Source organism: Pristis pectinata, chromosome 32 (genome assembly GCF_009764475.1).
Source record: "Pristis pectinata isolate sPriPec2 chromosome 32, sPriPec2.1.pri, whole genome shotgun sequence".
NCBI lineage: Eukaryota > Metazoa > Chordata > Chondrichthyes > Rhinopristiformes > Pristidae > Pristis > Pristis pectinata.
Genome location: NC_067436.1, coordinates 17054993 through 17070101, shown reverse-complemented (window position 1 = coordinate 17070101; position 15109 = coordinate 17054993). Strand labels below are relative to the sequence as shown.

General features: G+C 40.3%; 1 protein-coding gene across 8 annotated transcripts in view; it reads left to right on the top strand.

Annotated features, from left to right (window-relative positions):
• hmg20a (high mobility group 20A) overlaps window positions 1-15109 on the top strand; it is a 58606-nt gene that overhangs the window by 37918 nt on the left and 5579 nt on the right. For 7 of the 8 annotated variants that reach the window (XM_052042730.1, XM_052042728.1, XM_052042729.1 and 4 more), the window contains 6 exons: window positions 1050-1197; window positions 4495-4707; window positions 5620-5752; window positions 6162-6199; window positions 12753-12828; window positions 13847-14062. In XM_052042730.1, the coding sequence (XP_051898690.1) occupies window positions 1050-1197; window positions 4495-4707; window positions 5620-5752; window positions 6162-6199; window positions 12753-12828; window positions 13847-14062 (824 nt within the window). Of the gene's footprint in view, window positions 1-1049; window positions 1198-4494; window positions 4708-5619; window positions 5753-6161; window positions 6200-12752; window positions 12829-13846; window positions 14112-15109 lie in introns of all 8 variants that reach the window. The other variant, XM_052042732.1, reaches the window with a different exon arrangement.

Here is a 15109-nt window from a genome sequence, read left to right as displayed (position 1 = left end):
GTATCAACAGTCCTATGAACAGACAAATAGTAGGGCACAGATAGTAGGGGTACTGTATCTGATCTAAAAGAGTGATTAAATGTGAAGTATTTGTTGTTTGACTTTAATCAATGCAGTCAGTCGGTTTACTTGTTATTACAGGAATGCTGCAGAATAAAATAGAATGTATGAATGTTTATGATACCTGCCATCAACAATTTTGAATTAATTTCATCAGTGCCACTGCTGGTGACAGTCTTGGAACTGATAGTATTTTTGTGTTGCAAAGTTGGAAATACATTTCTCAGACCAAATCCAAACTGCAATATATAAATCTGTCCTTGCAGTGCTGGGTGCTTGCACAGTTTAAGTAGACTGAAAATGTGATTGAAATTATTGTAAGTAGAAAAGAAATAATCTTTCCAAAGTCTATTAAATGCATTAATATATTTACTGAAGGGCTGTCCTTGGATGCTCTTACACCTACCTTGTGGCAGCTTTTCATAATTCTCCAGTGCTCAGCAATTAGCCTGGAATGCACTCAGTAACCAAATCAAACAAGTTTCTGGCAGAATTATTTATTAAAAGTGCACCATCAGCATCAAAGACACCAAATGTCATGAATTTTCTGTAATGAATATCTACAGGCATTGGCCTAGACTGACCTGAGAACAGGAGAGGTGCATATTTGCAGTGATGGACAAATAAGCATCTGAAATTTTTCAAGCCAGGATGTAGGATTTCAGTAAGGGGTATTGGTGTGTATGTGAATTGTTTGTACTGTGTTACTGTACTCTTGTGGGAAACATCAGTAGAGCAATTTTGTCCTTCCAGAGTTATGGATTATGTCGAGAGAAAACATCAAGATACTTAATTATAGGATGATATCATGGTGGTGATGATGGTGGGAACAGTTTATGATGGCAAAAGAAGAGCAATGCTTAGGATGCATATTTAAGTGCAATTTTTGCTGTAGCTTATTTGTGCCAGTTCATTAAACAGGCCTAAGGACATCAGTATGCTTGCGGCTTCTTTGAACAACAAATTTTAAAACGTTCCTTTGAATTCAGGTTTTCAGGCCCAGAGGGCTCGTACAGTTCAGGGGTCTCTCAGTCACTGAACAATCCAGAGTTTGTGGAGGATCTGTCTCAGGTGCAGCTACTACAGAACGAGTCCCCTCAGGCAGCAGATACCAATGAGCAAAGAAGTGAGGAGGAGGTGAGTGGGGAAACCATCTGTGTTCATCCTTTGGTTGTTAAACCACACAGTTAAAGCATTGTGTCCTGGAGAACAAGCAATACTATTTTGTTTTTGCACAAAACCCACACTTCTCTGACCATTAATTTGGACTATTGAAGTTCCATATTTTATGCCATTCATGAGAACACATGGATTGCAGAAGCTGAATATGAAGCAGAAACAAAATAAGGATAATTTTGTGTGGGAAGGAGGCAGATAAAGAACATCACAGAGTGGGAGGCAGTGGTGTAATCCATTAACTGAGTGTTGTAGAAGAACTATATGCCTGCACCAAGTTATTAACTTGACCCTTCTCTCAATCTATTTTTTCCTTCCAGATTTCTCACTACTAACCCCCCACAAAAAAAAAATCTGCCTTCTGGTTTCTAGGGTGACGTGTCCCTTTGTACCTCACCCAAGTCACCAAGGTTCCGTCATAACTTGATATCTGTGTGTGCATACTCCCTACGCAGTACTTAGATGCAGAAATATGGGCTGTCTAGACACAACCGTTGGTAGCATCCTTTTACTGCTCTCCTACGATTGGGTATCTCAATGGGCTAGGAATCAAATGGCCTTCTATGGTTTGAGTACATAATGTTATCAGTGCATTAAGCAATCAAAACTATTGGGCCACTTGTTTATTTCCTCAGTGGTAGAATTAAGAAGATCCATATTTTTAAGTCTCTCACACAATATTCTGAAAGAAGATCCATAATTTTTTGACATTTTTTTTAAAGTATTAAACAGGAAATAGTGAAAATTTTCAAATCCAGTTGTATGTGTCACAGACTATTTTTCTGAGATGCTGTACTATTCCTTCCTGAAGTTACTACACTATGATTGGCATAGTGGCATGTCCAGGGTGATTTTTTTTTCAGTGAATTACCAACCAAGCCAATGGTCCCAAGGGAAGTTGTGGTGTTGTAAATGCACTCCTGGTTGAGTTCAGCTACTTCACTCTTGTCAGACTCTGTCTCCCAAGTTACATAATTATTGTAAATTATGAGAAGCTAATTCTGCATCTGAGCTGTTGCACTTCACCACATTTTCACAAATAAGGTGGAATCAGTACCTTTCAAGCTGGCATCTTAGTTTATTTACCTTTAGATCTCCTCTTTAGATAAGTGAGCTGGCATTGGCTCAACTGAATGGAGACCTTGCATCACCTTTGACATGAGTTATTTGGGAATTGGATAATAAAATGAGCTGGGGACTGACTCTTGTTTTGAAATCCAACCCAGGTTGGTGGGATGAAAGTCTCTGTCTCAAGGCTGTAAGGATCCCACGTGAAATGAGTTAGGAGAGTTTCAGTCAAACTTGCAGCACAAGATTTTGTTTTGTTTGGCACTTAATTAAAAATAACTTCAAGTGCCAAAGGGTTATGGCGAAAATGACACATTGGTGCAATCAGATTGGAGCTAAAGCATCTTACTGTGCTTAACTCTGCTTTACCTAACTTGATGTTTACATTGTGTGACTGAAATGATTATTGCTCTGTTCTCCAGTACTGATGTCTCTTACAGCGATGAACACAAAGTTCACACCAAAAAAAGTCACGTAGTTTCATTGTGTCACTATAGAAAAAAGCAGTGTTGAACTTTTCAAATATTATGCACTGTAAGCCTTTTGTTGTTTAGTACAGTGCAGGTCTTTGTATTTAAAATCACAAGGATGACCTCATGGTTTTCACCCTGGTTATCTTTCTTTTATGTCCAGAGACAAAGTAATATATTTGCTGCCTGCCAACATTATTATGCGTAACATGATAGCCAGCAAGAATAAGTTTGGGAAAAGTTCAAATACAATCAGAGAGACAGGTACAAAAATAAATCAATCACAAAGTTAAGACTTTATGTAGGACTAGAAACCTCCTCCCTGTGGGGATCATACAGCTAAACATCTGAAAATCTTATTTGTGGCCAAGGTTTGGGTTTATGAATACATATAAAGATTACACACATCTTTGTAATATATCTCAGTCTATCAGAACATTAAGATGTAGTGTTTGCTATTTGAAGTAGTGGCTCCTTTTGCATGATGGAGTCATCTTCCCATATGCTCTCCCCTTAGTTATCCCCTGTAAACCACTGTAAATACCATCCCATTGACTAATGGGTGCCTTCACAGCTGAGCCTAATGCCTCTTTTGCTCAATGTTTACCATCCCAAGACTTGAAAGTCAAGGCTACCTGTGCCACTTCCAGCTGAGGTTAGGTAATTCAGCAAAGACCATGAATTTGAGATTCTCTGCCCTTTACCTTAGTACTATATCAGGCACTGTCTTCGCTGGGTGATAATGTGTATGTACTGTATACGAAAAAATCTTAGACAAGTTTCTCTGAAACTGAACTGGGCAATCTAACTTTGTGGCTGAAAAGACTGGAAATATTTCACCTTGTATGGAACAACAAACAGATTGGCGGTCAAAGAAATGCGTATTAAACGCCATAATAAGATTGTTGATAGATTAAAGACCAAGGCAGAACAATACCAATGGAACCCCCTTATTGAACCACATTTAAGGGATGATGGCGGTGCACTCTGGAAACCAGATGTAATCTTTGTTAAAGGTAACCGGAATGACAAACAGATTGGTTTGATTCATGCCAGCGGTAGTAATTATCCTCTGTTGCATTAACTGGCATCCCATCCATTGACCTCATGACTAATGCACCATGGCTGCAGCGTGCATTAACAACATAATGAACTGCATTTACTCCAGCAGTACCTGCTGAACCTGTGACCTTTATTTCCAAGAAGGTCAAGGGAAGCAGGAATGTGAGAACATTACCACTCGCAGACTTCCCTCAAATCAGATACCATTCTGAGTTGAAAATTTGTTAATGATCTTGTTTTGGATCTAAACTTTGGATTTTCCTAACTAACAGCATTGTGGAAGCAACTTGAGCAGAAGGACTAGAGTGGTTCAAGAAGGGGGCTCATCACCATCCTCTCAGAGGTAGTTAGCAATGGGCATAAAGGTAACATTAACAACATCCACGTCCTGAGCTTTCTAAACAAAAAATGTCACAGTAGAAATGACGAAATAAGTTAAGCTGCTGGTTTGAATGGAAGCTGGACAAGGAGATGTTAAAGTAGGGTGATTCTTCTGGTAAAGGATGAGTCAAGTCTGAGATGAACATTAGCTTTCTGTTTTTGCTGGTGTTTTGGGAATGTTGAGTGTAATATGTTTGTGGTGCTCAGAAACTGAAGTACCTTGTAGGGAACCTCTGTAGTGCCTCCTTTATCTCTTTGACCTTGTATCGTTAAGCAGAAGATTTCCAAGAAAGGGGGCTGGCCCAAAGGAAGGAAAAGGAAAAAAGCGACCAAGGACAGCAATGCTCCAAAAGCCCCACTCACTGGGTATGTGAGATTCCTCAATGAACGTCGGGAGCAGCTTCGAGCACAGAGGCCAGATGTTCCGTTTTCTGAAATCACACGAATGTTGGGGAATGAATGGAGTAAACTGCCTGCAGATGATAAACAGGTATTGAGAGATTGCGTCACAAACCAAGTATAATGTATCTGAACTGCCACCACTGTAGAGCGTATGGATGCAATCTCTGAACACTTACAGGAGAAGAGCTTTTCCAATAATGTGATCAACAGAGCATGCAGAAATATATGGGATGGTGGGTATGAAGATGTAATTCATTGCTGTAATGGTGTACTCTGTCAGACATGTAGATACAAATGTGTAAGCTTGATTTCTCCTGCATGATAAATTCACATTCAATTCAGTTTGTAAATCTGGAATGGTTTCCTCTACCTCACACATTCACACCTAAAGTTTTGGGGACTAACAGTAAAAAGCCAGGTTCCATATTGGAATCAAGGTAAAGACTAAGATATGAGATGTATAAGAACACAACCATCATCTGATACCAGACAGAGGTTTTGAAAACTTTTAAGGAGGTGAAGAACAAGACTTCTATGCAATATTTTGAATTAAATCAAAACTTCATGTGGGAATCATTGATCTCTAACATCTAAATTTTTAATACAAGGACACACCACACCCCACAAGATAGTCTGTTTGCTTGTATTTAGTAATATAGCTGCCCGCGGTATTGCGGCTGACTAGGGAATTGATTTGGTTCATTGCAATTCTTTACTGGAATCGTATGTTCACTTAGATCAGCAAAGATATGCTATCTGTAGTCAGGTATTGTTATTTTTAAAAATCATGAAAGGACCAAGCAGAGATTGTTACAAGTGCACTGTGTGCAGAGATTTTTAATCAACGTGTACCCTTGTGGCTACACAATATGTCTGTCTGTTGTGCTCGGCCTAGATGCTGTCTAGGTGAATAACTGATCAGTTTGTGTTCTTTGCTTCGCATTATCCCTGTAAATTCCTAACGCACCCCATCCCTAATCAGTCTTTTCTGCGTATCCAGCATTATTTAGATGAGGCAGAGAAAGACAAAGAGCGTTACATGAAGGAGCTGGAGCAGTACCAACAGACTGAAGCTTACAAAAGGTTCAGCCAGAAAGCAGATGACAAACGACGGACAAAAGGGCTTAGCCAAGGTAAAAATTGTGAGACTTGGTTTAACAGAAATTGTGTCAGCAGTTTCATTGCTGCTGCAATTAACTCCTGAAAAATCTGAAACTTGTGTCATTTTTCACTATTTTTTCCTCAAAATGTGTTCCTTTTTGACAATGTGAAGGCTTTTTTCTACGCTAAAAAACTGTAGCCAAGTGCAGCCACAACTCCCTCGGTTGGCTGTATACCAAAATATAAAGATTGGATTCGGAGAATTAACATCCATGTTAAGAAGAGAAGGATAAAACTAACCCAAAGAAAACATTATGTTCATGTTGTTCTTTGACTTAAACCAGGGAGCAAACTGAGGTTAGAGTCTGACATTGTAAATAGATTGATTTCTCTAAGTATTAACATGTGGAATGTTATTTTTATATCTCCCCTGTCCTTTAGATGAAGGATCTCGAGCCAATAACATTCCTGTTACCGAGGTAAGATTCTTTATCATTTTTTTTCCAACATAACAGCTAAGCGACAATAAATTTAAAAAGAAATAACACTAATAAAAATTAATTTTGATGTTTGATTGAAGAAAATAAGCCGCATGTTAATATCCATCTGAACAACATCAGCAAGTGGTTGTGAGAGCAAATAATTTTGCTGGCTCCTTCTACTGAAAGCACTGATTGGGCAGCAGCAGTCATCCAGTATCACACCCAGTTGACCATTTATGATCTTGATGGTGGCAGTGGAAGGCACTGAAGCCAGGAATAATTATTTTGTATGACATTCACACACATGGACTTTCTGGTTGGGGGTCATTGGATACCAATTGAATGCAAGAGTGATGGTTTGTTTGCCTAGCCTAGGGATGCTGAAACTAATTACAGTCTTGCTAGCATTGCAACTAGGTCATCATTGCTCAGTGGTGTTTTCATCATTCAATCACATGGGAATTTCACAGGATCAATTTCCATTCTCTATGGGGAATGCCTTGATCATGCAAGATACATACCCTTTGATGCAATTGTAATTAGGATAGAATTGAAATACTATACTGTAAAATGAATTATACAAAAACTTTGTAATTTTGACAAATAATGACTTGCACAAGTAGCTGACAAATTTTTATTCCACTGAATTTTTCTCAGTTTGGAAGTACTGTAGTTGTTTGCACGGGGGATCAGCTATAGGCTCTGCATTTCTTAGAATGATATGAATAGTGCTTCAACGAAAGCCCTGTGGATTAAAAGATGATATTTCACGACCTTGGCAATGACAGCATCTCCATGGGGGAATGTGCTATTCCTGAGAAAACAAGCAAAGATATTGCTTTCTGGGCATTATAATTGTATATTGGAATGATTTTCTGGATCCGTGCTCATTAACTGTTGCCATTTGCCAGAATTGATGTTATACAAGTAAACAATGGAACGTAATGTGTGAGAGTTAAGAGGCAGGAATGACTCCACAGATACTCACAGCTCACTCAGTTATCTGTAGGTTTGATCTGCAAGTCTCCAATGTTTTTCCACTGGAATCGAGGCTACCCTTGTCAATAAACATAGAGTCATAGAGTAATACAGCATGGAAACAGCCCAACTCGTCCATGCCAACCAAGATGCCCATCTAAACTAGTCCCATTTTCCTGCGTTTAGCCCATATCCCTCTAAACCTTTTCAATCTATGACCCTGTCCAAGTGTCCTTTAAATGTTGTTACTGTACCTGCCTCAACCACTTCCTCTGGCAGCTCATTCTATATATTCACTACCCTCTGCATGAAGAACTTTTCCATCAGGTGCCTTTTAAATCTTTCCCCTATCATTTTAAACCTATGCCCTCTAGTTTTTGATTCCTTTTCCCTGGGAAAAAGACTATGCATCCACTCCTATCTATGCCCCTCATGATTTTATACATCTCTGTAAGGTCATCCATCAGTCTCCAACACCAAGGAATAAAGTCCTAGCCTCCCTAACCTCTCATAAAACTCAGGCCCTCAAGTCCTGGCAACATTCTTGTAAATCTTCTTTGTGCTCTTACCAGCTTAATGATACCTTTCCTGCAACAGAGTAACCAAAGCATTATTCCAGGTGTGGCATCACCCACGTCTTGTACAACTGCAACACAAAATCCCAACTCCTATACGCTATGCTCTGACAGATGAAGGCCAGCTTGCCGAACACTGCCTTCTCACCCTGCCTACCTGTGACGCCACTTTCAGGGAGCTATGTACTTGTATTCCTAGGTCCCTCTGTTCTGCAACACTTGCCAGTGCTGTTCACTGTGAAAGTCCTACTCTGGTTTGACTTCCCAAAGTGCAATACCGTGCACTAATCTGAATTGAATACTATTTACTATTCCTCAGACTACTTACTAAAGCATTCTAAAGGGATGATGAGGCAACCGTGGCTGACAAAAGTCAAAGACAGCATCAAAGCAAAAGAGAGAGCATACAATATTGCAAAAATTAGTGGGAAGCTAGAGGATTTGGGAAGCTTTTAAAAACCAAGAGAAGGCAACTAAAAAAGCAATAAGGGGAGAAAAGATGAAATATGAAGGTAAGCTAGCCAATAATATAAAAGAGGATACCAAAAGTTTTTTCAGATATATAAAGAGGAAAAGAGAGGCAAGAGTGGACATCAGACTGCTGGAAAATGACGCTGGAGAGGTAGTAATGGGGAACAAAGAAATGGCCAACGAACTGAATAAGTATTTTGCGTCAGTCTTCACTGTGGAAGACACCAACAAGCCAGAAGTTCGAGAGAGCCGGGGGCAGATGTGAGTGTAGTTGCTATTACTAAGGAGAAGGTGCTTGGGAAGCTGAAAGGTCTGAAGGTGATAAGTCACCTGGACTGGATGAACTACACCCCAGGGTTCCGAAAGAGATTGTAGAGGCATTAGTAGTGATCTTTCAAGGATCAACAGTGAGGAATGGTTCCAGAGGACTGGATAATTGCAAATGTCACTCCACTCTTTCAGAAAGGAGGGAGGCAAAGACAGGAGACTATAGGCCGGTTAGCATGACAGGCAGGGTAGTCAGAGGAGAGTCAGTAGATGTTGTTTACTTGGATTTTCAGAAGGCCTTTGAAAAGGTGCTGCACATGAGGCTGCTAAACAAGGTAGGAGCCCATGGTATTACAGGAAAGGCACTAGCATGGATAGAAGATTGGCTGACTGGCAGAAGGTAAAGAGTGGGAATAAAGGGGGCCTTTTCTGGTTGGCTGGTGGTGACTAGTGGTGTTCCACAGGGTTCGGGATTGGGTCCACTACTTTTCACGTTAATGATCTGGATGATGGAATTGATGGCTTGATGGCCAAGTTTGCAGATGATACAAAGGTAGGTGGAGGGGCAGATAGTGCTGAGGAAGCAGGGATTCTGCAGAAGGACTTAGATATGTTGGGAGAATGGGCAAAGAAGTGGCAGATGGAATACAACGTAGGGAAGTGTATGGTCATGCACTTTGGTAGAAGAAATAAAGGCGTAGACTGTTTTCTAAATGGGGAGAGAATTCAGAAGTCTAAGGTGCAAAGGGACTTGGGAGTCCTAGTGCAGGATTCCCTAAAGATTAACTTGCAGGTTGAGTCAGTAGTAAGGAAGGCAAATGCAATGTTAGCATTTATTTCAAGAGGACTAGAATATAAAAGCAAGGATGTAATGCCAATGCTTTATAAGGTGTTGGTCATACCACATTTGCAGTATTGTGAGCAGTTTTGGGCCCCATATCTAAGGAAGGATATATGCTGGTGTTAGAGAGAGTCCAGTTTACGAGAATGATCCCAGGAATGAAAGGGTAAAGGGAGTGTTTGGTGGCTCTGGGCCTGTACTCGCTGGAGTTTAGAAGGATGATAAGATGAGGTATCTTTTTTAGTCACATGTACATCGAAACACACAGTGAAATGCATCTTATGCGTAGTGTGTTCTGGGGGCAGCCCGCAAGTGTCGCCATGCTTCCAGCGCCAACATAGCATACCCACAACTTCCTAACCCATGTGTCTTTGGAATGTGGGAGGAAACCGGAGCACCCGGAGAAAACCCACGCAGACACGGAAAGAACGTACAAACTCCTTACAGACAGCGGCCAGAATTGAATCCAGGTCGCTGGCGCTGTAATAGTGTTACGCTAACTGCTACACTACCGAGGGGGGGAATCTCATTGAATATTGAAAGGCCTGGATAGAGTGGATGTGGAGAGGATGTTTCCAGTAGTGGGAGAGTCTAGGACCAGAAGGCACAGCCTCAGAATAGAATGACGTCCCTTTTAGAACAGGAGGGAGAATTTCTTCAGCCAGAGGGTGGTGAATCTGTGGAATTCATTGCCACAGACGCTGTGGAGGCCAAGTCATTGGGTATATTTAAAGTGGATGTTGATAGGTTCTTGATTAGTAAGGGCGTCAAGGGTTATCGGGAGAAGGCAGGAGAATGGGGATGAGAGGGAAAAATAAATCCACTGTGATTGAATGGCGAAGCAGACTCAATGGGCCAAATGGCCTATTTCTGCTCCTATGTCTTGTGGTCTTACCTAGCTGATCAAGATCCCCCTGTAATTTTCTTCATAAATCCACCTATTTTAGTGCTATCTGCAAACTTACTAATCATGCCTTATATATTCTCATAAAAATTTTTATATAAATGACAAACAACAATGGGTCCAGCACCGATCCCTGTGGCACACCACTAGTCACAGGCCTCCAGTCCGACAAGCAACCTTCCACTATCATCCTCTGCTTCCTATCATCAAGCCAATTCTGTATCCACTTAACTAGCTCTCCCTGGATCCCATGCAATCTAAACTTCCAGACTAGCCTTTCGCGTGGGACCTTGTCAAAGGCCTTGCAAAAGTCCATATAGACAATGTCCACCGCCCTGCCATCATCAATCCACTTGGTTACATCTTCAGATAAAGTCAAATCAAATTCATGAGACATGATTTTCCCCACACAAAGCCATACTGACTATGCCTAATCAGTCCTTGTCTATCTAAATGCAGATCCTCTCCCTCAGAATCCCCTTCAGTAGCTTAGCCACCACTGATGTTAGGCTCACAGGCCTGTAGTTCCCTGGCTTATCCTTACTGCCCTTCTTAAATAATGGAACAACATTAACCAGCTTCTAGTCTTCTGGAACTTAATTCATGGCTAAAGATGATGCAAATGCCTCTGCAAGGGCCTCTGCAATTTCTTCCCTAGCTTCCTACAAGGTCTCAGGATGCACTTGGTCAGGCCCTGGGGATTTATCCACCTTAATGTCCTTTAAGACTGCCAATATGTCTTTGGTAATTCATATATGGTCCAAGACATCACAACTTGTTTGCCTCATTTCCTTAGCTTCCATGATCTTCCCAGTAGAAACTGATGAGTACCTCCACAATGATACTTGTATTTTTTTTAAATGGATTTCAATGATCATGCAGATTTAGCACCAGATTAAGTCAATGGTTTAAGTATCATTGTCTAGTACAATGTAAGGGCATAGAAGTGACATTGATAAGGCAAAGACCAAAATATTTTAAAAGTAAAGACTTTTGTCTGATAGATCCCCATGATGACTCAGTTTGAGTAGTTGCATCATACAGGCCAGGTAAATCTACATTTCATCTTGAGATCTCAAGTCAGTGTTAACTTAGCTCATCTACACAAGGCAGCAGTGGGTATACTTGGACTGCAGGGAAGAGTGCTATTAAAATAAAAAGTTGAGAATGTCACTGAATTTCCATCTAACAGCTGCAATTGGAAAGTGAATGTTGCTTATGATCTGAATTGCAATCAGCTGTGATGCCTCTTCTGTATTCCCAATGAACAGATAGTTCATCTAAGTTTGTTCAAATATAAAAACTGTTATTGCAGTTTATTGTCTCATTCTTCTTGCAGTTTGCTGACACACTTTGAGATGCCTTCAGCTGAATGCTGGAAAGTTGACAGTACAAAAATTTGCTTTGATGAGAAAGAGGAGGATTGAGAACAAATCTGTACCTTTTGATTTTTAAGTAGATCTTCTATTTGTTCCTATTATAAAAAATGTTCCTGATTTTGTTCCTTTGTCTTGCAAGTGTTCTGTAAAGCATAAAAGTGAAATGCTTCTTCACTGAGAGGTGCAGTTAAAGAAAAACATCAGAGAAAAGTGGGATATCATTCAACAGTGCAGTGGAGCCCTAAGCTGGTTCATGGCTTTGGGTTCATAGCAATGTACTGAAGGCACAGAGTCATGGAGGGACAGCACAGGAATAGGCCCTTTGGTCTACAGAGTCCGCTCTGACCTTCAACCACCCATTTACACTAATCCTACATTAATACTATTTTTTTTACTCTCCACTCATTCTCATCAACCCCAACCCCCATGATTCTACCACTCAGCTACGCACTAGGAGCAATTTATGGTGGGCAAGTAACATATCTAATCAGTCCTGATGAAGGGTCCCAACCCAAAACGTCGACTGTCCATTTCCCTCCATAGATTCTGCCTGACCCACTGAGTTCCTCCAGCTCCTTTGTGTGTTGTTCCAGATTTCCAGCATCTGCAGTCTCTCTTGTGTTTAACATACTAAATCACGTGTCTTTGGGATGTGGGAGAAAGCCAGCGCACCCAGAGTAGACCCACACAACCAGAAGGAGAAGGTGCAAACTCCATACAGACAGGACCCAGTCAGGATTGAGCTCGGGTCTCTGGCACTGTGCGACCTTTGCATTGTTGGAGAATGACAAATCGGATGTCAAGAACTTCCTGAGCAATGTACAAACCCTTCAGACCCTCTCGCATATTTTCTGGTAACCTGTTACTGAGCAGCATGAGCAGTGCCCAGGAGAGGTTCTCCAGCTGGTCTAGTTTGGTGAGTAAATGGTAGGGTAGTGGAAGGAATCATTTGTCTGAAAATATATAATAGCAATTTTTTACAAGTGCCTGTAGAATTTTTTTTTTACAGAATTTTGATTTGGTTTCTGCAGAATTGGTTCTTCAAGTTGTTGGGACTCTTGATAACATCAATAGATTTAAAGCTCGGGAAGAACAGTATACTTATTGGACATTTGGGAAACTTTTTTTTTTACAGAAGCAGGGTGACCCGAAGGATCGATCTGTGTTGGATATTCCTATTTTCTCTGAAGAATTTTTGGATCACAGTAAAGGTAGGAAGACCCACTCTAAATATTCTAGAACTGTTCTTTGAACTTGGGGTGGGAGGGGGAATAAGAAAAAAGACACGTAGGAAGAATTTGCAGCAGTACGAAAACAGGGCATTAGGCTCATACTGACTATTTTAGCAAGTAAATTGTTCTATTCATATTTAACCATACTGTTCACATATCTCTTTAACTGCCTTTGGTTTATAAACCTGGTCTAGAATTTTGAAAGCTAACCCAGGATTCTGCAACTTCATTATTCCCTATGTGGAGACATTTTTTCCTGCTTTGGTTCTAAGTAGCTCAGATTTAAACTTATACTTAGTCTTTTGTTCTCATAATAACTAGAAACAGCTTCTGTCTACCCTGTCCAACCTTTCATAATTTTAAACACTTTTTATTATTTCATCCCATAATCTGAATTCTAAAGAAAACCATTTTTTTTCAGGTTTTCCCTTATATTTATATTTCCTCAAACCTCAAAACCAGATTAATAACAATCCTAGGAAGAATTTCTTCTTTCTGAGTTGTGTATTTTTGGAATTTTGTACCCCATGTAGTCAGGCAATATTACCTGAATGTTGAGTCATTGAGCATATTTGTGGCTGAAGCCAACCGTGTAGGATTTGAGAATTATGAGGATCAGGCAGGAAAATGAATGGTCCAAGGTTGAATTGGGCTTCAGGGGCCATTTAGCATACTTTTGATATTTCTTATGTTTTATTCTGCATTACATTACCCTGAAGCCTCTATCTTTTGCTGCACACAGTACTCTGCAGTTTTAATTGTAGAGGCCCACCATTAAATGCTTACTGTTATGTTGTATGCCTCTTGAAATAAAACCTAGAATTCTATTAATTTCTGTGTGTAACCCATGACTACAAGTTTCTCTGCTCTTCCACACCAAAAGACTATCAATTCAGTACAATTACTTTTTTTTCTATTTCAAGTTTCTGGATTTGCTGGTTGTCTCCTCAACGCTAGCCCAATTTAAAATGTAATCATTTTATTTTTCGATATGCAGCTCGGGAGAGGGAGCTTCGGCAGCTGAGGAAATCCAATATAGAATATGAAGAAAGAAATGCAGCTTTGCAGAAGCATGTGGAGAGCATGAAAACAGCAGTCGAGAAGCTGGAGGTTGATGTGATGCAAGAACGAAACAGGAATGTTGTCCTTCAGCAGCACCTGGATACCTTGCGGCAAGCACTGACATCCAGTTTTGCCACTGTACCGTTGCCAGGTACTTAAATCTTCGTGGATTCGGGACAAGAATCTTTTAAGATGGAAAGGTGAAAGCATTTCCAAGTTAGAGTTTTGAAAATAGAGACAGACAATAACCAGGCACCAAGGATTTTCTGATTACTATTGAAAAACATGATGCACTCTTTATGCACTTAAGAGTGAGGCAAAATGAATTTGGTCTGGTGTATGCACAGATTATATATTCTGACTAGGAGTTGGGGCAGTTCTTTATGTGGATCCCTTAAAGTGATCTGTTACCAGTTCAATTCCATCAGTAGGCACAGAATATCCTTGAAGAATTAAGATGATTCCTCACTACCATGTTGTACTGAAGACGACCATCACATTTTTAGTGACATATGAAATCTAATATGCTAGAGACAATACAGGTAAAGTCTCCAGTTGCAAATTTCATTTTGAAGGCAGATCAGAGACTGGGTTTTATGTCCTTTTGCTTTGAGGATCAAGAAGATAAGGTAGGTGTTCACTCATTGACAGTCATTGATTCCTTTCGGCGAATAAATGTCTTAGAAGATTCTGAGGGTCTTGCAGAATTAAATTGACAATGGAGATCTGATTTTGGTTATCAAGAGATGTTTGACTTTGAAAGTCACAGGAATAATGGGATTTTAGAAATGTACAGGAAATGGGCACCCTATTTTGGATGTATGTACGAAACAGGAACGTTGGTAAAATCAGATTATGCTATTTCCTGAGATCTGAGCTTTCAGCAATGGACTGTGATTACTCCCTATGGATTGTATTGTTCTTCAAAAGGATAACAACAAGAAACTAGCAGGGAGGATCATGGGGTATGTGAAGAACACACTGTTTCCAAAATTCTGTTTCACACAAGATAATCAAATGGAACATCAGAAGCAGAGTTCAGGGTACAGCCATTATTGTGCATTTAGCGCATGCAGTCTAGGTCTAATTTCCATGCCATAGTTCTAATAAATGGTGCGGTGCAATTTCCGCTGCCTCTGGAGTGCCAAAGTGACACGTCAGCACAGATTCTCATTCATAATTTAACAGTGGGTTTGTA